General features: G+C 36.5%; 2 protein-coding genes and 1 pseudogene across 2 annotated transcripts; 2 read left to right on the top strand and 1 right to left on the bottom strand.

The window, feature by feature from the left end:
* The first annotated feature begins 3,745 nt into the window (after nt 1–3,745).
* On the top strand, nt 3,746–17,358 carry LOC118052498 (uncharacterized). The gene is made up of 9 exons (XM_073405534.1): nt 3,746–3,750; nt 6,804–8,028; nt 8,536–8,802; nt 9,249–9,866; nt 9,987–10,404; nt 11,337–11,715; nt 11,869–12,136; nt 13,338–13,397; nt 17,335–17,358. Exons 1-9 carry the CDS (start codon nt 3,746–3,748, stop codon nt 17,356–17,358), a joined length of 3,264 nt encoding a protein of 1,087 aa, XP_073261635.1.
* Nucleotides 17,359–17,532: 174 nt separating this feature from the next.
* On the top strand, nt 17,533–19,094 carry LOC118052496 (omega-hydroxypalmitate O-feruloyl transferase-like; annotated as a pseudogene).
* Nucleotides 19,095–21,422: 2,328 nt separating this feature from the next.
* LOC118052491 (pollen-specific protein-like At4g18596) lies at nt 21,423–22,560 on the bottom strand. The gene is made up of 2 exons (XM_035063473.2): nt 22,071–22,560; nt 21,423–21,971 (listed from the first exon to the last, which is right to left on the bottom strand). Exons 1-2 carry the CDS (start codon nt 22,234–22,236, stop codon nt 21,637–21,639), a joined length of 501 nt encoding a protein of 166 aa, XP_034919364.1. The 5' UTR covers nt 22,237–22,560; the 3' UTR covers nt 21,423–21,636.
* Between the last annotated feature and the right edge of the window lie 213 nt (nt 22,561–22,773).

Raw genomic sequence — 22,773 nt, 5'->3', positions numbered from 1 at the left:
CAACTTTCCCCATAAGGTCTTCCAAAAGTAACTAAGGAACTTAACATCACGATCTGACACTATACTCTTAGGAATGCCATGCAAACGTACAATCTCCCTAAAGAACAAGTCTGCGATATGAGATGCATCATCTGTTTCTATGGCATGCAATGAAATGCGCCATTTTAGAAAAACCTATCAAACCACAACAAAAATAGAGTCTCTACCTTTCTTTGACCTAGGTAAACCTAAAACAAAGTCCATAGAGATATCTACCCAAGGTTCAGTAGGCACAGGTAGTGGTGTATATAGTCCATGCGGTTGTACTCTAGATTTTTCCTTTCTACAAGCAATGCACTGTTCACAAATTCATTGCACATCTCTTTTCATCTTTGGCCAATAGAAATGCTCATGCAATACATCCAAGGTTTTTGCAACCCCAAAGTGACCTATTAAACCACCCCCATGTGCTTCACGAACAAGCAATTCACGCAAAGAACTAGCAGGAACACACAATCTATTCTCTTTGAACAAATAACCATCCATCAAATAAAACTTACCGAAAGCCGAATGTCCACATGCATTATAAATCTCAGCAAAGTTAGAATCATTATCATACAATTCCTTCACATATTCAAAACCTAACAATCTAGTATTCATGGTGTGTAAAAGAACATACCTGCGTGAGAGTGCATCAGCTACGATGTTCTCTTTCCCTTGCTTATACTTGATTACGTAAGGAAAAGTTTCAATGAATTCAACCCATTTTGCATGCCTCCTATTCAACTTACCTTGTCCTTTTAGATGTTTCAAGGACTTATGATCCGAATGGACTACGAACTCTTTTGGCCACAAGTAATGCTTCCAAGTCTCAAGTGCTTTACCAAAGCATAGAGTTCTTTGTCGTAAGTGGGATAGTTCAAGGTCACTCCACTTAACTTCTCACTGAAATACGCAATAGGTCTCCGATCTTGCATCAAAACAGCTCCTATTCCTATTCCAGACGCATCACATTCTATTTCAAATGCTTTCGTAAAGTCAGGTAAAGCCAAAACAGGTGCAGAACATAATTTGTCTTTCAAAAGAATAACAGCCAACTCTTGTTCCTCCCCCCATCTAAACCCAACTGACTTTTTAACAACTTCATTCAAGGGCGCAACTATTGTGCTGAAATCTTTCACAAAACGCCTGTAAAAACTAGCTAGCCCATGAAAACTCCTTACCTCACTTACCGACTTGGGTGTAGGCCAATCCCGGATGGCCTTAACTTTCTCCTTATCCATCTCAATACCCTGTGCAGTTACAACATAGCCAAGAAACACAATTTTCTCCATACAAAAGGCACACTTTTTAAAATTAGCATACAATTTCTCACTACGCAACACACTAAGTACATTACGCAAATGATCAAGATGCTCACTTAAGTTCTTGCTATTTATATCAAAATGTCATCAAAATACACAACCACAAACTTACCTATGAATGCACGCAACACATGATTCATTAAACGCATAAAGGTACTAGGTGCATTTGTAAGTCCAAACGGCATTACTAACCATTCATACAAACTATGCTTAGTCTTAAATGTTGTTTTCTACTCATCACCTTCTTTCATCCTAATTTGATGGTACCCGCTTTTCAAGTCAATTTTAGAAAAAATACAGGATCCATGTAACTCATCTAACATGTCATCAAGCCTAGGAATGAGATGTCTATACTTTACCGTTATGTTGTTGATGGCTCGGCAATCAACACACATCCTCCATGTTCCATCCTTCTTTGGCACAAGTAGCACGGGTACAGCACACGGGCTCATACTCTCACGAATGTAGCCCTTTTCCATCAGCTCATTAACTTGCCTTTGAAGCTCCTTTGTCTCCTTCGGATTGCTTCTATAAGCTAGTCGGTTAGGAATTGAAGCTCCGGGTACGAAATCAATCTGATGCTCTATCCCCCTCAATGGTGGTAATCCGCTAGGAGTATCGTCGGGAAACACATCATCAAACTCCTACAACAAAGAAATAGCAACACTAGGCCCACAATATGATCAAGATCATTAAGTATTAAAAGTAAGCCTCTTTGTACACAAGTAAAATCATTGGCTTGTTTGTGAAAAATGCAGATCTGACCTCACCCTCTCTAGCATAAAAATTGGGTTGTTTCTTTAGTGTTTCCACACAATCCTCATCACACATACTGACTTTCTTCACTCCTCTTGTCTTACCTCCACTCTCGGCCAGATTTGGGTGTTTTTGAGTTGTGGTCGAATGGTTTGATTTGTTTGGAGTGTTGGCCGAATATTTGCTTGTGTTTGGATGGGTACCATCAAATTAGGATGAAAGAAGGTGATGAGTGGAAAACAGCATTTAAAACTAAACATGGTTTGTATGAATGGTTAGTAATGCCGTTTGGACTTACAAATGCACCTAGTACCTTTATGCGCTTAATGAATCATGTTTTGCATGCATTTATAGGTAAGTTTGTGGTTGTGTATTTTGATGACATTTTGATATATAGCAAGAACTTAACTGAGCATCTTGATCATTTGCGTAATGTACTTAGTGTGTTGCGTAGTGAGAAATTGTATGCTAATCTTAAAAAGTGTGCCTTTTGCATGGAGAAAATTGTGTTTCTTGGCTATGTTGTGACTGCACAGAGTATCGAGATGGATGAGGAGAAAGTTAAGGCCATCCGGGATTGGCCTACACCCAAATCGGTAAGTGAGGTAAGGAGTTTTCATGGGTTAGCTAGTTTTTACAGGCGTTTTGTGAAAGATTTCAGCACAATAGCTGCGCCCTTGAATGAAGTTGTTAAAAGGTCAGTTGGTTTAGATGGGGGAGGAACAAGAGTTGGCTTTGTTTTTTTTTGAAAGACAAATTATGTTCTGCACCTGTTTTGGCTTTACCTGACTTTACAAAAGCATTTGAAATAGAATGTGATGCGTCTGGAATAGGAATAGGTGCTGTTTTGATGCAGGATCGGAGACCTATTGCGTATTTCAGTGAGAAGTTAAGTGGAGCGACCTTGAACTATCCCACTTACGACAAATAACTCTATGCTTTGGTAAGAGCACTTGAGACATGGCAGCATTACTTGTGGCCAAAAGAGTTTGTAATCCATTCGGATCATGAGTCCTTGAAACATCTGAAAGGACAAGGTAAGTTGAATAGGAGGCATGCAAAATGGGTTGAATTCATTGAAACGTTTCCTTACGTAATCAAGTATAAGCAAGGGAAAGAGAACATCGTAGCCGATGCACTCTCGCGCAGGTATGTTCTTTTACACACCATGAATACTAGATTGTTAGGTTTTGAATATGTGAAGGAATTGTATGATAATGATTCTGACTTTGCTGAGATTTATAATGCATGTGGACATTCGGCTTTCGGTAAGTTTTATTTGATGGATGGTTATTTGTTCAAAGAGAATAGATTGTGTGTTCCTGCTAGTTCTTTGCGTGAATTGCTTGTTCGTGAAGCACTATGGGGGTGGTTTAAATGGGTCACTTTGGGGTTGTGAAAACCTTGGATGTATTGCATGAGCATTTCTATTGACCAAAGATGAAAAGAGATGTGCAACGAATTTGTGAACAGTGCATTGCTTGTAGAAAGGCAAAATCTAGAGTACAACCGCATGGACTATATACACCACTACCTGTGCCTACTTGAACCTTGGGTAAATATCTCTATGGACTTTGTTTTAGGTTTACCGAGGTCAAAGAAATGTAGAGACTCTATCTTTGTTGTGGAGATTAGGTTTTCTAAAAATGGCGCATTCATTGCATGCCATAAAACAGATGATGCATCTCATATCGCAGACTTGTTCTTTAGAGAGATTGTACGTTTGCATGGCATTCCTAAGAGTATAGTGTCAGATCGTGATGTTAAGTTCCTTAGTTACTTTTGGAAGACCTTATGGGGAAAGTTGGGAACTAAACTCTTATTTTGGACAACATGCCATCCTCAAACAGATGGACAAACTGAGGTAGTGAATAGAACATTATCCCAACTTTTACGTGCTGTAATTCAAAAGAATTTGAAAAAGTAGGAAGAATGTTTGCCTTTTGTTGAGTTTGCTTATAATAGTACTGTGCATTCAACTACTACTTTTTCTCCTTTTGAAATTGTTTATGGTTTTAATCCCCTAACTCCTATGGACTTAATTCCTTTACCTTTTGAAGAAAGGGTAAGTTTAGATGGTGAAAAGAAGGCAAAGATGGTGAGAGAACTCCATGAGGGAGTTCGACTACAAATAGAGAAAAAGAACAGACTTTACGCTTCTAAAGCAAATAAGGGACGTCACCTGGTTGTTTTCCAACCCGGTGATTGGGTATGGGTGCACATGCGTAAGGAACGATTTCCTAACCAAAGGAAATCAAAATTACAGCCTCGTGGTGATGGTCCTTTTCAGGTTTTAGAGAGAATCAATGACAACGCATACAAAATTGACCTTCCAGGTGAGTATAGTGTTAGTGCTACCTTTAATGTTGCTGATCTTACTTTGTTTGACACAGATTTTGATTCGAGGTCGAATCCTTTCGAGGAGAGAGGGGATGATGCGGACCAGCCCAAAAACACCAGCAAGGACCCATTACATGTTCCAAATGGACCAATGACTCGGTCCAAGACAAAGACATTGAAAGACGCATTGAATGCATTGGTTTTGAAGGTTTCCACCAAGTCATAATTGGAAGGTCCATTGGAGTATCAAGAGGAGATCCTAGTACATCTTATCCATGTGCAAGAGGGGTCCAATACAACCTTATTTGGGCCATGAGATAAGGGCTTTATTTTATTTTGTTAGCTACAGCCCAAGGCTTGTTTGGGCTTAATTCATACTTTGTTTTAAGCTAGGATCCAAGGCTTGTTTGGATTAAGTTATGGGCTTTTCATTTTAGGGTTTTGGGCCAGTTTTGAGTGGACCTCATATAAGTCCACATAAAGGGTCCATTAGGGTTAACTTTTCAAGAACTATTTAAACTCATGTAGGCCAAAATTTCGGCAGCTTTGATGATTATTATTCTGAACTTTTCAGTTTTAACGTGTGAGAGTGATTCTTGCATTCTTTAGTTCTTGAACGAACTGAATCTGACTTATCGAAGATTAACTGGCTTCGTGGCGTCATTCTACTCATTCCAATAGTGTTCGTGCCTTGGGGCAGGTTTCCATTGTGTCGCACTCATATCAGATCTGTTTCGGCTTTCCGGGATCAGATCTCAATCTTCATCGTGGGTTGCGTGACCACGTGATCACGAGGTTCACATCAATTGGTATCAGAGCTAGGCTCCGAAACAAGGTCATATATCATTCTGTTATTTTCATTTTTTTAAGTGTCCCTTAAGTTTTTCAGTGTTTGCATCCATCTTCTTGTTCTTCGTGTCTATGTCATCTAAGCAAAAAAAAAAAGTTTATATTTCATCTTGTTACTGTCTCTAATCATATCAGTTTGTTAAACAGAAAAAAAAATCAGAAAGAAATAGAGAAAAGAGTGATTAGTTGAAATTTGAAGGATCATTCAATTTTTGCCGCAAAAACACAAATCTTGGTGAACCATAAGCAAACCATCTCAGAATCAATTTAAACTTCATATTCAGTCTATTTGGGGTGGGATCGCATGATATATCAAAGTTGGGCTTATTCTGATATTATTTGCTAGAGGTTTTAATTTGAGTTTCAATTCTGCCGCAAAACACTACTCTTAGTGAACCCTAGGTAAAACACCTTGGAATCTACTGAAACTTCATATTCTGAGTATTGGATATGCGATTGCACCACATATTAAATTTAGGATTATTTTGATATCGATTTCTGGAGGTTTTAATTGGAGGTTCAATTCTGCCGCAAACTAATCATACAAGGGGTTTGGGTACCTAGACATTATAGAACGACCTATAAATTGATTTTTGGTGTTTTCATAGTATTTTAATACTAAATATTAAATTTGAGGTCATTTCAAGATCGTTTGGTCTGGGTTTCAATTCTGTTACGTAAAATTGCGTAATAGGTTAGATTTGCCTCAAGTTTCAAAACATGATCTTTGCTGTTTAGTTTTGTCCAAATAATTTTGTTTCTGCTATATTTGGATTATCTAGGAGTCAAGTAATTGTTTTCTTAACATTCGCTTCTGTTTTATTTTGTGTCTTCGTTTCGTCCACAATTCGTACGAATTTGCATTGCTACTCGCAAAATCGTAATCCTAGTTTTGTTTTGCTTTGTTTTCAGTATATTTATTGATTCTTGAGTCTGAAAATTATATTTAGAGTGCGCTGCGAAGGCTATTGACTTTGATTTGTTGATTTCAGTTCCTAAAGAACCAAAAGAAAGCAAGTTGTGAGGTAAAAGGCGTAGAGAGCTTAATAGAGTGAAAAGCCTTAATTTTTGTTTGTGTGATACATGAGAGGTGTGAGGATATATTTGTGCTACTGACCAAATTTTGCAGATTCAAAGAATGTCTGAAAATAACGAATCAGCGACACAAAACGTTGACGTAGCTTTCCAATTGCAATCCATAGGCCAGCAACTTGAGCTGTTGTCTAGGACGTACAAGGATCTGAAAGATGAGGTGAATTCGATAAAGCAACAGAATAGTGGGGCTGATCGCAGGGGAAATACGGTCCGTATGGCGGCACGGAATGTCAGATCTGATTTTGAAGAGTTTGTTGATGAAAACGTAGACGGGGGTGAAGATGACTATGGTTTTGCATCAGCTGGCCAAGGAATCAGGTCTGGACCGAACAGGGCTAGGAGGAATGTGAATTTCCGTGGCATGAGCACTTATGAAGATATGGATGGGGACTTGGACACCATTAAACTGAAAATTCCTAGCTTTCAAGGTAAAAACGATCCGGAGGCTTATTTGGGGTGGGAGAAAAAGGTGGATTGGATTTTTGATTGCCATAGCTATTCTGAACAAAAAAAGGTGAAATTGGTGATAATTGAGTTTACGGAGTATGCATTGATTTGGTGGGATCAGATTGTGATCAGTAGGAGGAGGAATGGCGAGCGACCCGTTCAGACTTGGGGGGAGATGAAAGTCTTAATGAGGAGACGATTTGTGCCAAACCACTATTATAGAGACTTATATCTGAAGCTCCAAGGTCTGAATCAAGGTTATAAGACAGTAGACGAATATCACAAAGAGATGGAGATAGCAATGATTCGGGCTAATGTTGTTGAGGATAGAGAAGCCACCATGGCTAGATTTCTTAATGGGTTGAATCGGGACATTGCTAATGTGGTTGAGCTACAGCACTATGTGGAGCTAGAGGACATGGTTCACATGGCGACGAAGGTGGAGAGACAACTTAGAAGGGGGCATGCTTGGCCAGCGTTTAATTCGGGTTCGTCATCATCTTGGAAGCCGAATCTAAAGAAAGAGGGCACTGTCCGCCCAAGATCATTTGGTCCTTCTAGAACTGAACCACCAAAGGCTAAAGTTGATATCCCTACTGATGCCAAAGGTAAATCTAAAACTCAACCTAAACGTACTCGTGATGTTAAATGTTTCAGGTGTCAGGGACATGGACATTATGCTTCAGAGTGTCCAAACAAGAGAATCATGATGATTAGAGATAATGGTGATGTGGAATCTGGAAGTGACAGTTTTGATTGTGAAGGCATGCCACCATTGGAGGATAGTGATGGGGATGAGTTAGCATTACCGGTTGAGGAGTCCTTGGTTATAAGGCGAACACTTCAGGTTCAGGTCAAAGAAGATGATACTAATGAACAAAGGGAGAACATCTTCCATACGCGTTGCTACGTACAAAGAAATGTGTGTGGTTTAATTATAGATAGTGGAAGTTGTGTTAATGTTTGCAGTGTCACCCTTGTTAGTAAACTGAATTTGTGTACTGCTAAGCATGCTAAAGCATATAGATTGCAATGGCTGAATGATAGTGGTGAAGTGAAAGTGACTAAACAGGTTGTGGTTCCATTTTCGATCGGGAAATATGTTGATGAAGTTCTGTGCGACGTGGTACCAATGCAAGCAAGTCACATCTTGTTGGGGAGACCATGGCAATATGATAGGAAGACAATTCATGATGGGGTTAAAAATAGGTATACCATTGTAAAAGATGGTAAAACCATCACTCTTGTACCTCTTACACCCAAACAGGTGTATGATGATCAAATAAAGCTAAAAAGTGAGCATGAGGCGATGGGGATAGAAAATCAAGGTGAGGAACAAGGGGAGAGAAGACCATCAGATTCGGCTAGAACCCAAACCACTACAACCCATTCGGCCACCCATCCAAACACAAGCAAATATTCGCCCAACACTCCAAACAAATCAAACCATTCGACCACAACTCAAAAACACCCAAATCTGGCCGAGAGTGGAGGTAAGACAAGAGGAGTGAAGAAAGTCAGCAAGTGTGATGAGAATTGTGTGGAAAAACTAAAGAAACAACCCAATTTTTATGCTAGAGAGGGTGAGGTCAGATCTGCATTTTTCACTAACAAGCCAATGATCTTACTTGTGTACAAAGAGGCTTACTTTAATACTAATGATCTTGATCATATTGTGCCTAGTGTTGCTATTTCTTTGTTGCAGGGATTTGATGATGTGTTCCCCGACGATACTCCTATCGGATTACCACCATTGAGGGGGATAGAGCATCAGATTGATTTCGTACCCGGAGCTTCAATTCCTAACCGACCAGCTTATAGAAGCAATCCCGAGGAGACGAAGGAGCTTCAAAGGCAAGTTGATGAGCTGATGGAAAAGGGCTACATTCGTGAGAGTATGAGCCTGTGTGCTGTACCCCTGCTACTTGTGCCAAAGAAGGATGGAACATGGAGGATGTGTGTTGATTGTCGGGCCATTAACAACATAACGGTAAAATATAGACATCCCATTCCTAGGCTTGATGACATGTTAGATGAGTTACATGGATCCTGTATTTTCTCTAAAATTGACTTGAAAAGTGGGTACCATCAAATTAGGATGAAAGAAGGTGATGAGTGGAAAACAACATTTAAAACTAAACATGGTTTGTATGAATGGTTAGTAATGCCGTTTAGACTTACAAATGCACCTAGTACCTTTATGCGCTTAATGAATCATGTTTTGCGTGCATTTATAGGTAAGTTTGTGGTTGTGTATTTTCATGACATTTTGATATATAGCAAGAACTTAACTGAGCATCTTGATCATTTGCGTAATGTACTTAGTGTGTTGCGTAGTGAGAAATTGTATGCTAATCTTAAAAGTGTGCCTTTTGCATGGAGAAAATTGTGTTTCTTGGCTATGTTGTGACTGCACAGGGTATCGAGATGGATGAGGAGAAAGTTAAGGCCATCCGGGATTGGCCTACACCCAAATCGGTAAGTGAGGTAAGGAGTTTTCATAGGTTAGCTAGTTTTTACAGGCGTTTTGTGAAAGATTTCAGCACAATAGCTGCGCCCTTGAATGAAGTTGTTAAAAAGTCAGTTGGGTTTAGATGGGGGGAGGAACAAGAGTTGGCTTTTGTTTTTTTGAAAGACAAATTATGTTCTGCACCTGTTTTGGCTTTACCTGACTTTACAAAAGCATTTGAAATAGAATGTGATGCGTCTGGAATAGGAATAGGTGCTGTTTTGATGCAGGATCGGAGACCTATTGCGTATTTCAGTGAGAAGTTAAGTGGAGCGACCTTGAACTATCCCACTTACGACAAAGAACTCTATGCTTTGGTAAGAGCACTTGAGACATGGCAGCATTACTTGTGGCAAAAAGAGTTTGTAATCCATTCGGATCATGAGTCCTTGAAACATCTGAAAGGACAAGGTAAGTTGAATAGGAGGCATGCAAAATGGGTTGAATTCATTGAAACGTTTCCTTACGTAATCAAGTATAAGCAAGGGAAAGAGAACATCGTAGCCGATGCACTCTCGCGCAGGTATGTTCTTTTACACACCATGAATACTAGATTGTTAGGTTTTGAATATGTGAAGGAATTGTATGATAATGATTCTGACTTTGCTGAGATTTATAATGCATGTGGACATTCGGCTTTCGGTAAGTTTTATTTGATGGATGGTTATTTGTTCAAAGAGAATAGATTGTGTGTTCCTGCTAGTTCTTTGCGTGAATTGCTTGTTCGTGAAGCACATGGGGGTGGTTTAATGGGTCACTTTGGGGTTGTGAAAACCTTGGATGTATTGCATGAGCATTTCTATTGGCCAAAGATGAAAAGAGATGTGCAACGAATTTGTGAACAGTGCATTGCTTGTAGAAAGGCAAAATCTAGAGTACAACCGCATGGACTATATACACCACTACCTGTGCCTACTGAACCTTGGGTAAATATCTCTATGGACTTTGTTTTAGGTTTACCGAGGTCAAAGAAATGTAGAGACTCTATCTTTGTTGTGGTAGATAGGTTTTCTAAAATGGCGCATTTCATTGCATGCCATAAAACAGATGATACGGTTCAGCCCTGTGATACGACCCAAGTAAGGTCAGATTCAGATTTTGGCGTAAAAAGCGCAACAGTCCAGGTTTACGGCAACAGTCATAATTCTCAATCCGACCATTGGATCGGGCTAATATTTTATGTGGACTCTCCAGACATATCTTACTACCTTGGTTTAAAATTGCAGGTCAATCGGAGTTCGGGAAGGCACCCCAATACTGGTCAACAGAGGCTGTACGGATTTTGTTATTTACTTCCATTTGCCTTGTGGACTTCCTATTTGATTAGGATTCTTTTCCTCCAAGGATGTGGGAGCTGGTTTTGGGAATTTCCTAGTTCCACAAGGATCTTTAATGAGGTGCAATATAATCTCCTAGTGTGACAAGGATTCATTAATGTTTCAGAATCCTTTTCTTATAAGGATTCCTTATTCATCCTAGCTACACAAGGAAAGAAGGGCTGGTGGTATTTAATGACAAGTTACTTATTTTTATTATTTTCTTTAATGTTTGGGCTTAATTAATAGTTTATTTTCAGCTAGGATCCAAGGCTTGTTTGGATCAGGTCATGGGCTTTTTAGTTTAGGGTTTTAGGCCAGTTTTGAGTGGACCTCATATAAGTCCACATAAGAGGTCCATTAGGGTTAATTTTTCAAGAACTATTTAAACTCATGTAAGCCACAATTTCGACAGCTTTGATGATAATTACTTCTGAATTTTTCAGTTTTAACGTGTGAGAGTGATTCTTGCATTCTTCAGTTCTTGAACGAACTGAATCTGACTTATCGAAGATTAACTGGCTTCGTGGCGTCATTCTACTCATTCCAATAGTGTAGGTGCCTTGGGGCAGGTTTCCATTGTGTCGCACTCCTATCAGACCTATTTCGGCTTTCCGGGATCAGATCTCAATCTTGATTGTGGGTTGCGTGACCACGTGATCACGAGGTTCGCATCAACAGATGATGCATCTCATATCGCAGACTTGTTCTTTAGAGAGATTGTACGTTTGCATGGCATTCCTAAGAGTATAGTGTCAGATCGTGATGTTAAGTTCCTTAGTTACTTTTGGAAGACCTTATGGGGAAAGTTGGGAACTAAACTCTTATTTTCAACAACATGCCATCCTCAAACAGATGGACAAACTGAGGTAGTGAATAGAACATTATCCCAACTTTTACGTGCTGTAATTCAAAAGGATTTGAAAAGTTGGGAAGAATGTTTGCCTTTTGTTGAGTTTGCTTATAATAGAACTGTGCATTCAACTACTACTTTTTCTCCTTTTGAAAATGTTTATGGTTTTAATCCCCTAACTCCTATGGACTTAATTCCTTTACCTTTTGAAGAAAGGGTAAGTTTAGATGGTGAAAAGAAGGCAAAGATGGTGAGAGAACTCCATGAGGGAGTTCGACTACAAATAGAGAAAAAGAACAGACTTTACGCTTCTAAAGCAAATAAGGGACGTAACCTGGTTGTTTTCCAACCCGGTGATTGGGTATGGGTGCACATGCGTAAGGAACAATTTCCTAACCAAAGGAAATCAAAATTACAGCCTCGTGGTGATGGTCCTTTTCAGGTTTTAGAGAGAATCAATGACAACGCATACAAAATTGACCTTCCAGGTGAGTATAGTGTTAGTGCTACCTTTAATGTTGCTGATCTTACTTTGTTTGACACAGATTTTGATTCGAGGTCGAATCCTTTCGAGGAGAGAGGGGATGATGCGGACCAGCCCAGAAACACCAGCAAGGACCCATTACATGTTCCAAATGGACCAATGACTCGGTCCAAGACAAAGACATTGAAAGACGCATTGAATGCATTGGTTTTGAAGGTTTCCACCAAGTCAGAATTGGAAGGTCCATTGGAGTATCAAGAGGAGATCCTAGTACATCTTATCCATGTGCAAGAGGGGTCCAATACAACCTTATTTGGGCCATGAGATAAGGGCTTTATTTTATTTTGTTAGCTACAGCCCAAGGCTTGTTTGGGCTTAATTCATACTTTGTTTTAAGTTAGGATCCAAGGCTTGTTTGGATTAAGTTATGGGCTTTTCATTTTAGGGTTTTGGGCCAGTTTTGAGTGGACCTCATATAAGTCCACATAAAGGGTCCATTAGGGTTAACTTTTCAAGAACTATTTAAACTCATGTAGGCCAAAATTTCGACAGCTTTGATGATTATTATTCTGAACTTTTCAGTTTTAACGTGTGAGAGTGATTCTTGCATTCTTTAGTTCTTGAACGAACTGAATCTGACTTATCGAAGATTAACTGGCTTCGTGGCGTCATTCTACTCATTCCAATAGTGTTCGTGCCTTGGGGCAGGTTTCCATTGTGTCGCACTCATATCAGACCTATTTCGGCTTTCCGGGATCAGATCTCAATCTTCATTGTGGGTTGCGTGACCACGTGATCACGAGGTTCGCATCACTAGAGGTACAAAAACAACCAGCTAAACATCAAATTAAGAGTCTATGTTATTGACCTTCCAAAGTCTTTGGATCCTTATGTTTTCATCTGTTTGTTGAACATTCCTCATCAAAACAAGCTTATCGCGAATGATACATTCGATTTGATCAAAAACCAAATTCAAAGCTTTAGACACATCTGCAAAGATCCTTGTGTTCCGTTCTTGCCAGATACAATACACTGTAGCTGCGAAACCCAGTTTACGAGAAATAAATATGGTTTGTATAAATAGTTAGTCATGTTGTTTGGACTTACAAATGTAGGTAGTACATTTATGTATTTAATGAATCACGTATTGCATGCATTTATAGGTAAGTTTGTGGTTGTGTCTTTTGATGACATTCTAATTTATAGTAAGAACTTAAATGAGCATCTTAATCATTTGCGTAATGTATTTAGTATGTTGTGTAGTGAGAAATTGTATGTTAATCTTAAGAAGCGTACTTTTTGAATGGAGAAAATTGTGTTTCTTGGTTATGTTGTAACTGCACAGGGTATTGAGAAGGATAAGGAGAAGGTTAAAGCCATTCGGGATTGGGCTACACCAAAATCGGTAAGTGAGGTAAAGAGTTTTCATGGGTTAACTATTTTTTATAGGAGTTTTGTGTAAGATTTCAATATATTAGCTGCACCCTTTAATAAAGTTTTTAAAAAGTTAGTTGGGTCAAACTATATATAATTTTTATCATATTTAAAGGATCATGACACAATTCTAGACGCAACACTTGAACATCAAATATTAATTAATTGATTTGTTGAATTGATAAAAAGTTGATTTACTTAATTTATTTAATCATATTTTAATTAAAATTATTATTTATATTTGAGCGATCTTAATTTCCCATCACCTCTTCCCTTTCTTATATATGGGTCACACATATTAATAATCATTGATAATAAATTAAACTAGAAGATTTGATTGTAAATAAATTCTAAAAATTGAGTATAATGTAATTTATATAAGGTTTATAATTATAGATCTAAAAATTTCAAGTAAGAATTTAATTATATAAATTTCTAAAAAAATAATATATATGATAGGGTTGTTTTTTTTAGTGATAAATGTAATAGGAGAAAACTAACTCTAGCTCAAAGTTCTTTAGATCTTTGATAAACAACAAAATATCGCTCCCTCTCCTCTCCTCTTCAAGGTTAAAATTAACCTCAAATCTTCACAATTAAAGGTAAAAACTTTAGGTTCCGTAATAGCGTTCCATAAATTTTTTTTTTAAAATTGCTTTAAATTTAATTTTTTTATATATATTTTTAGATTATTTTAATGTGCTGATATCAAAAATAATATTTTTTAAATAAAAAAAAATATTATTTTAATAAATTTCTAAATGAAAAACACTTTAAAAAACAATTATTATTACACTTTCAAACACACACTGAGTGCTATCAAACAATGATATGAGTTTTAAGTGGTGTGGGTTGATGTCAAGAAACAAATATGCAAAAAAAAAAAAAAAAGTTAGATCCATAAAACCCATATAATTAAAATAGTAAGGTCAGACATTGATTCAGTTAGAAAATTGTAAGAAAACAATAGCATGTAGACTTTGAGTTTTAACCTTCTACTTAAAAAATTAAGAATGCAACCATTTTATCATTTTTTATTGTATGCGTCAAGCAAAATATATTTATATATAAACATGACAATACAATTAACTTTATGATTAACCAATGATTTTAAATCAATAATTTAACGAGCTCGTAGCTTGTTCTGTTCAGTATTATTAACTTTAATTTTGACCCCTCACAAATTTCTCTCTTGACTTTTCACCCTACAAATTATTAACTCTTGTAAAACTTAGATTAAGTTAACCTGATAGAAAGTTTGAGATAATGATTAACGATGGGAATTTGTCTATATTTCCTAAAGTAAATCATAAAAGAAGAGACGTAATTATTAATACTATATGGGGTTTTCCATCCTAAATTAGTTGGTTTAAAATCCATATTAATTATGCAAGGGATTAATGCTTCCAACTTAGCTTTCGATTAGTGAGGAGTCGTGGCGGAGAAAGATGCAAGATGAATAACTATAATACGAGGAGGAGCAAGCAAGAAAATTTGGGATGCCAACCCCACCAACCCAGCCCAAACAGTGGTCATTCTTGTGATGGGTGGTCCCATGATCGGTGGCCTATCCCCCCACCCATAACACAAAAAAAATTGTGAAGATACCATGATCGGTTAGAACCAGAACTTTTTTCCGGAAAATTCAATGAGTTGCTTAATGCATCCCACCTCTATAATTAATAAATAGGATGTTTTCGGTAATATTATTTTTGAAGTATTTTTTTTGTTTAAAAATATATTTAATATTAAAATATCAACATAATCTAAAACCATTAAAAAAAAACTAAATTCTTAAAAAATACAACTTCAAATACATTTTGATGCGAATCTCGTGAACACGTGGTCACGCAACCCACAATCAAGATTGAGATCTGATCCCGGAAAGCCGAAACAGGTATGATAGGAGTGTGACACAATGGAAACCTGCCCCAAGGCACCAACACTATTGAAATGAGTAGAATGACGCCACGAAGCCAGTTAATCTTCGATAAGTCAGATTCAGTTCGTTCAAGAACTGAAGAATGCAAGAATCACTCTCACACGTTAAAACTGAAAAATTCAGAATAATAATCATCAAAGCTGCTGAAATTGTGGCTTACATGAGTTTAAATAGTTCTTGAAAAATTAACCCTAATGGACCTCTTATGTGGACTTATATGAGGTCCACTCAAAACTGGCCCAAAACCCTAAACTAAAAAGCCCATAACCTGATCCAAACAAGCCTTGGATCCTCGCTGAAAACAAAATATTAATTAAGCCCAAACATGAAAGAAAATAATAAAAATAAGTAACTTGTCATTAAATACCACCAGCCCTTCTTTCCTTGTGTAGCTAGGATGAATAAGGAGTCCTTATAAGAAAAGGATTCTGAAACATTAATGAATCCTTGCCACACTAGGAGATTATATTGCAACTCATTAAAGATCCTTGTGGAACTAGGAAATTCCCAAAACCAGCTCTCACATCCTTGGAGGAAAAGAATCCTAATCAAATAGGAAGTCCACAAGTCAAATAGAAGTAAATAAAAAAATCCGTACAGCCTCTGTTGACCAGTATTGGGGTGCCTTCCCGAACTCCGGTTGACCTACAATTTTAACCCAAGGTAGTAAGATATGTCTGAAGAGTCCATATAAAATAGTAGCCCGATCCAACGGTCGGATTGAGAATTATGATTGTTGTCGTAAACCTGGACTATTGCGCTTTTTACGCCAAAATCCGAATCTGACCTTACTTGAGTCGTATCACAGGGCTGAACCGTATCACATTCTCAAGCAACCGATAAACACAGCCTCCTAATGGGACCCACCCCTAACCATTTATATATCTCCCCTATGATGCGAACCTCTTGATCACGTGGTCACGCAACCTACAATCAAGATTGAGATCTAATCCCGGAAAGCAGAAATAGGTTTGATAGGAGTGTGACACAATGGAAACCTGCCCCAAGGCACCAACACTATTGGAATGAGTAGAATGACGCCACGAAACTAGGTAATCTTCGATAAGTCAGATTCAGTTCGTTCAAGAACTGAAAAATGCAAGAATCACTCTCACACGTTAAAACTGAAAAATTCAGAATAATAATCATCAAAGCTGCCGAAATTGTGGCTTACATAAGTTTAAATAGTTGAAAAATTAACTCTAATGGACCCCTTATGTGGACTTACATGAGGTCCACTCAAAACTGGTCCAAAACCCTAAATTGAAAAGCCCATACCTGATCCAAACAAGCCTTGGACCCTAGCTCAAAACAAAGTTTTAATTAAGCCCAAACATGAAAGAAATTAATAAAAATAACTAATCTGTCATTAAATACCACTAGCCTTTCTTTCCTTGTGTAGCTAGGATGACTAAGGAATCCTTATAAAAAAAGGATTTTGAAACATTAATGAATCATTGCCACACTTGTAGATTATATTGCAGCTCATTAAAGATCCTTGTGGAATTAGAAAATTCCCAAAACCAGTTGCCACATTCTTGTAGGAAAAGAATCCTAACCAAATAGGAAGTCCATAAGTCAAATGGAAGTAAATAACAAAATTCGTACATCCTCTGTGGACCAGTATTGCGATGCCTTTCCGAACTCTGATTGACATGAATGTTCAACTCAAGGTAGTAAAACATGTCTGGAGAGTCCACATAAAATACTAGCTCGATCCAACGGTCGGACTGAGAATTACGATTGTTGCCGTAAACCTGGACTATTGTGCTTTTTATGCCAAAATCCGAATCTGACCTTACTTGGGTCGTATCACAGGCCTGAACCGTATCACCCTAACATCATGGGTTATAAATCGAATCATAACAATTACTAATTCAAAATCCTAACACTTAAGGTTCCAAGACAATCCTCATTTTTCCAGGAACTGGAATTTCGTGTACCTGACTTCTGACCATTTCTTCAGCTACGTCTCCAGGGAACTCCGTAAGCTTGTTCACATGTTTTGTTTTGCACTTTAGTCTCAATAACTTTGGCATTTACAGTAAATGAAAGTGAGTCATGTGGCCCTGTTCTATAGTTGCTGTTTTTCACTTTTACTATACATAAATGTTATTCATGGTTTTGTTGTGTTCAGATTGTAGAGGCTGAGAAATTTGCATCAATGGAGAGCTCTAACGGAAATGTATTTCAACTAATTGTGAAACAAGGAAAGCCAACTCTTGTTCATCCAGTTGAGGAAACAGAGAAGGGTCTCTACTTTCTCTCCAACTTTGACCAAAATATTGCGGTGATTGTGCGTACAATCTACTGCTTCAAGTCATATGAGAAAGGAAACGGAAATGCTGGAGAATTGATAAAGAATGCCTTGAAAAAGGTTCTAGTTCATTACTATCCTCTTGCCGGGCGGCTAACAATAAGCTCGGAGGGAAAGCTTATTGTAAATTGCACGGGAAAAGGTGCTGTTTTTGTTGAGGCTGAAGCAAACTGTGCAATGGAAGAGATCGGTGACATAACAAAGCCTGATCCAAAGACTCTTTGGAAGCTGGTTTATGACATTCCTGTACAAAGAACATACTGGATATGCCTCCTTTGGTGGCTCAGGTTTTATAACATCTCCAAATTATGCTTTTTAAGTTTGTTCTCTTTTTGCTACCATTGTCTGTCAATTCGGGACTAATATCTTTAGATTAAAATCGTACATTCGAACATGTATCTAGATATTCTTAGGTGTTTGTCTTAAATGTCCGAGTGTCATTCATCATCCTGAATGATTAAATAGCACAATGATCATTTTCCAGCAATTATTTAAATTCGGAGACTTTAACTTCAATCTGATCCAATGTGTTAATTAACTCCACTTTCCAGGTCACCACCTTCAAATGTGGAGGATTTGTACTTGGATTGTGCATGAATCATTGTATGTTTGATGGCATTGGTGCTATGGAATTTGTGGACTCATGGGGTGAAACAGCCAGAGGCTTGCCACTCTGTGTCCCTCCATTTATAGACAGAAGCATACTTAAAGCCCGTAACCCACCAAAGATTGAGTACCTCCACCAAGAATTCGCTGAGATAGAAGACAAGTCTAGCACAATTGACCTCTACAAAGATGAAACGAACTACAGCTCTTTCTATTTCGATTCTGATATGCTTGAAAATATCAAAATGAAAGCCATGGAAGATGGGGGTACTTGAGAAGTGCACTACTTTTGAAGGGCTCTCAGCTTTTGTGTGGAGAGCTCGAACAAAGGCACTCAGAATACAGCCTGATCAACAAACAAAGCTCCTATTTGCTGTTGATGGACGGCCTAAATATGAAACCCCACTACCAAAAGGGTACTTTGGGAATGGAATTGTGTTGACCAATCTTTTTGCCATGCAGGGGAACTCCTAGACAAGCCACTATCGCATGCAGTGGGGCTGGTTAAAGAGGCAATTAAAATGGTGACAGACAGTTACATGAGATCTGCTATGGATTATTTTGAAGTAACAAGACCAAGGCCTTCTTTGGCTTCAACTCTCTTGATTACTACCTGGTCTAGGCTAACTTTTTACACTACAGATTTTGGATGAGCAGAGCCAGTTCTATCAGGGCCAGTGGCATTACCAGAGAAGGAAGTCATCCTGTTCCTATCTCATGGCAAAGAAAGAAAAAGCATAAATGTGCTTCTGGGTTTGCCAGCTTCGGCCATGAAGATCTTCCAAGAACTGATGCAGATTTAGAGATCAATTCACGGTTATCTGTATGTTTTATTTTTTATTTTTCACCATGGTGGCTTTATTGTGTTTATCCTACACTATTGTTTAATGGGCTGAATTGATTGATGCTTCCTAAAACAGTCCTTGTTAGAATTAGAGGTGAATTTATGTTCTTGAACCTAAAGTTTACCTCATTTGTCAGGTCATGTCTATTGGAACTTGTATTGGCAACATTTTTAGGTGTATCTATTGTAGTTTATATTAAGATTTAATGAAAAATTCTACACAATTTGGCTAGTGTTACTGTGTGTGAGACATTCACATGTGAAAGAGAAGTAGATTGTACAATCATGATATGCGCAATTCTGCTTACGGTCCTCTAAGATAAAATGTCATGACTAACATTACCTTTTCTGGCAGTTATTGCTGATGGTTTTGGATTTGTGATCCAGACGGAGGAACTTGGTCACTCTGTTATTGGACATGTCAAATAGGAAGGGATCTCACCAAAAAAAATCAAGAAGTTACTAGTAGGGGGTATTTGTGTTGGGTCAAAAATTCATAGACGGAACAAAAATAATAAATTTAAAATAATATTTGAGAGTCTTGAGATTTTATTAGATAGATTTATAGTTTTTTTAAAGAATTATTACTGAAGATATAATTTTTTTTTACTTTAAATAATTCTTTAAATAATAGGTTGTCATAAATCATAAATTTTCCAGTTATCCGGCCTCTAACGATAATCTACACAAATCACCAATAAATTTTTTTCTAAAGTTCTATTTAGAAGAAAGAGATTGCCATGTCTAGACATAACTTTATATTTATAAAAAATTCTAAAAACCCTATAAAATTATAAATTATATATTTTCCCCTTAAATAATATATAGATATTATTTAAGGATAATTTTAAAAATTGAATCAATCAAGTCCCTACTTGATTATTCTAGAACTATAATTATAATCCCTAAATTAAATACATTCAAGTGTTTAATTTTTAAAATTATTTTCAATTAAATTACACTTGATTAATTATCCCAATTTAATTTCTAACTAATGATTCTTAATATGTGTAACCCATTAAGTTTTTAATATGTTAGCCCAAATATAAATTATAATTATAAATAAATAAAATTAAATAAATCAAATAATTAATTTATTATCAATTTAATAATTAATTTAATTTATATTTGAAGATCATGTGCACTGTCTAGCGACGTGTCATGATCCTCCAAATATTAGAAAAGTCATAAGCGGTTTGATTTTAACCTTTCAGTGACAGGATTATTAGTGTAATTATTATATCTTCATTAATAATGTTTTTATTTAAATATTTTAGCATAGAGTATGTCTGTCATACCAAATCATATTTCACAACATTAGAATTATTGATCATTTAAATAAAATTCAAAACTCTTTTTAAATCTCATTCCAACTTGCATGAAGATTTAACAATCAATACTATTTAAGAACATGTAGAATATTTTTTCAAATTTATATAGGGTGATGAATCCTCTTTTGATCACTCAAAAACATTTATATAGTTTATATTATATTTAATATCTTCCCATTTGTTACATTTGCCAAGATAACGTGTAGTAAGATAAAAACATAACACTCTCTATATAAGATAACTTAGTTATTTTAAATCTAAGAATTACTTATACAACCATCATGTGATTTTTTTTCATAGAAATGGGTAATATCTTCATATGAATTCTCATGCAGTTCAGTTCAATGTATATGTCTTATGAGAACAACTGTTTTCTTCCATAAAAGAAAAAAACATAATATATATATATCTGTTTAAACGACTCTAATAAATATCTAATATTTAAAAGAGTATCGACCTGAAATATTTTAGGAACAATGTTTTTAATTATGTAATAAAAATCTCATAATTATAACAATTTTATAATTTCATTTGCAAAGCTTTTTTGTTCCATAAATTTTATTTTTTACTCTAGATTTATAATTTAAATATTAGATTCATTAATTTAATATTATATGAATATTAAAGATAAATTAAATTTTTATTAATAATAAATAATATAATTACATGAATATAATAATATCATGTATAACAAACTAACAAATTGATTGAATACAAAATTTATTAAACTAACAATTTTGGCCATGTCAAATTGATAGGAACGTAACAGTTTTGAATGATTAAAGGTTCATCATTCTTTGCAAGTGCTCTTTATATATATATATTTTTGCACCAGAAGTTTAATCTAAAAGAAAAAGGAAAGAGGTGTGAAATTTCAGCCACACACCTGGAACATTAAACTTTAAATTCACAAATTATTCAAACATATTAGTATAAGCTCCAAGAAACCAACACAATTAAAAAATACTGCTAATAATTTAGCTCCCAAGATTCTGTGTAGCCAGCAGAATACAAAAAGGTGAGAAAACCTCGATGGGCTTGAGAGATTAGGATGACAATGAAATTGCATATTCTTTAAAGGCAGGAATAATGAAGGAATCTAAGGTCTGAAGAGAAAATTTAGGCTTTAGACAATATAAGAGAGCCATTTAGTCAATAATTTTAAGGCTTTCAATTTCCACATAAGCCAGCATCTGTCTTTGATGGTCTAAAATTCAGTGCATTAAGGCTGTAGATGCAGATATTTTGTTGTTTGACTTTTATTGCGATCTCTTTTGTTGAAGATTTGTATCCAGGAACATTGCATACTTTAGATGAACTCCACATTAAGCTTGCTTCACAGGAGGAGTCAATGGCTGCTTGCGCACATGCAATTCCATCAACAGAAGGAATTTCTAGCTTGTACATTCCGTGCCTATTTGTGGTTCTGTTCACTGAGAATGATATCTGCTCTCTGGTTTTGGGCCAGCTTGCTTCGAACTTGCAGTCCATTCTAACTTCAGCACCTGGATAATCATTAGTATTTATCAAGAAAATCAGAGACAATGTTAGCATCTTAACATAGAAAGCTTTCCTGCAATTTCTAAAGAATTTTGAAACTAAACCTGGTAAGAAGTAGCTGTGTCTGGAGAAACTGTTGTTGGAGCAGATATCACAATAAACAATACCCATTACAGTGATATGGGCACTAATCTTTTTAGGTGGTTCAGCCTTTGAAGACAATGAGTTGATAAACAAGGATGAGAGAAAGAATATAATCAGTTGATTCATGGCTGCAAACTTGAGAAGACCAGAGAAAATAACAGTTTTACAAAAGCTTCTCTACGTATAAAAACTTTGTGTAATTAGATTTTGGTAAATGGCATTGAGAGCATTATCATATAATTGAAGATGAATTTGGTATTGTGGATAATGAGCAGCAATAGGGAGTTGGTGGAGATCCGACTGTAAAACTTGATAGTTGAGGAGATTTATCTTTTTCACTAGAAACAGAGGCATGTGAACTTCATTTGGCATATATGGAGTTAGATGTCAAGGAGAGAGAAGAGAAAACAGACTCTTATGGGGCAGGGTAGCTTCTTTTTGAAAGACATGTGGGGCTTGAGATGAACTTCTCTTTTTTCGTGTTAGCTCAAATGCAGAAGGTCTAGGTATTTCTAGGCTGACTGAACATTAGAGCTCACTGATCATACAAGAAAAAGGATTAAAAAAATATATAGAGAGTGGAGGTTAGATCATTGTTCCTTGTGATTACTATTTGATTTAGGGATAATTATAAAAAAATATATATAATGTAGTTAATTTTTT

This window comes from Populus alba, chromosome 17 (assembly GCF_005239225.2).
Source record: "Populus alba chromosome 17, ASM523922v2, whole genome shotgun sequence".
NCBI lineage: Eukaryota > Viridiplantae > Streptophyta > Magnoliopsida > Malpighiales > Salicaceae > Populus > Populus alba.
This window is presented reverse-complemented; position numbering and strand designations above follow the sequence as displayed.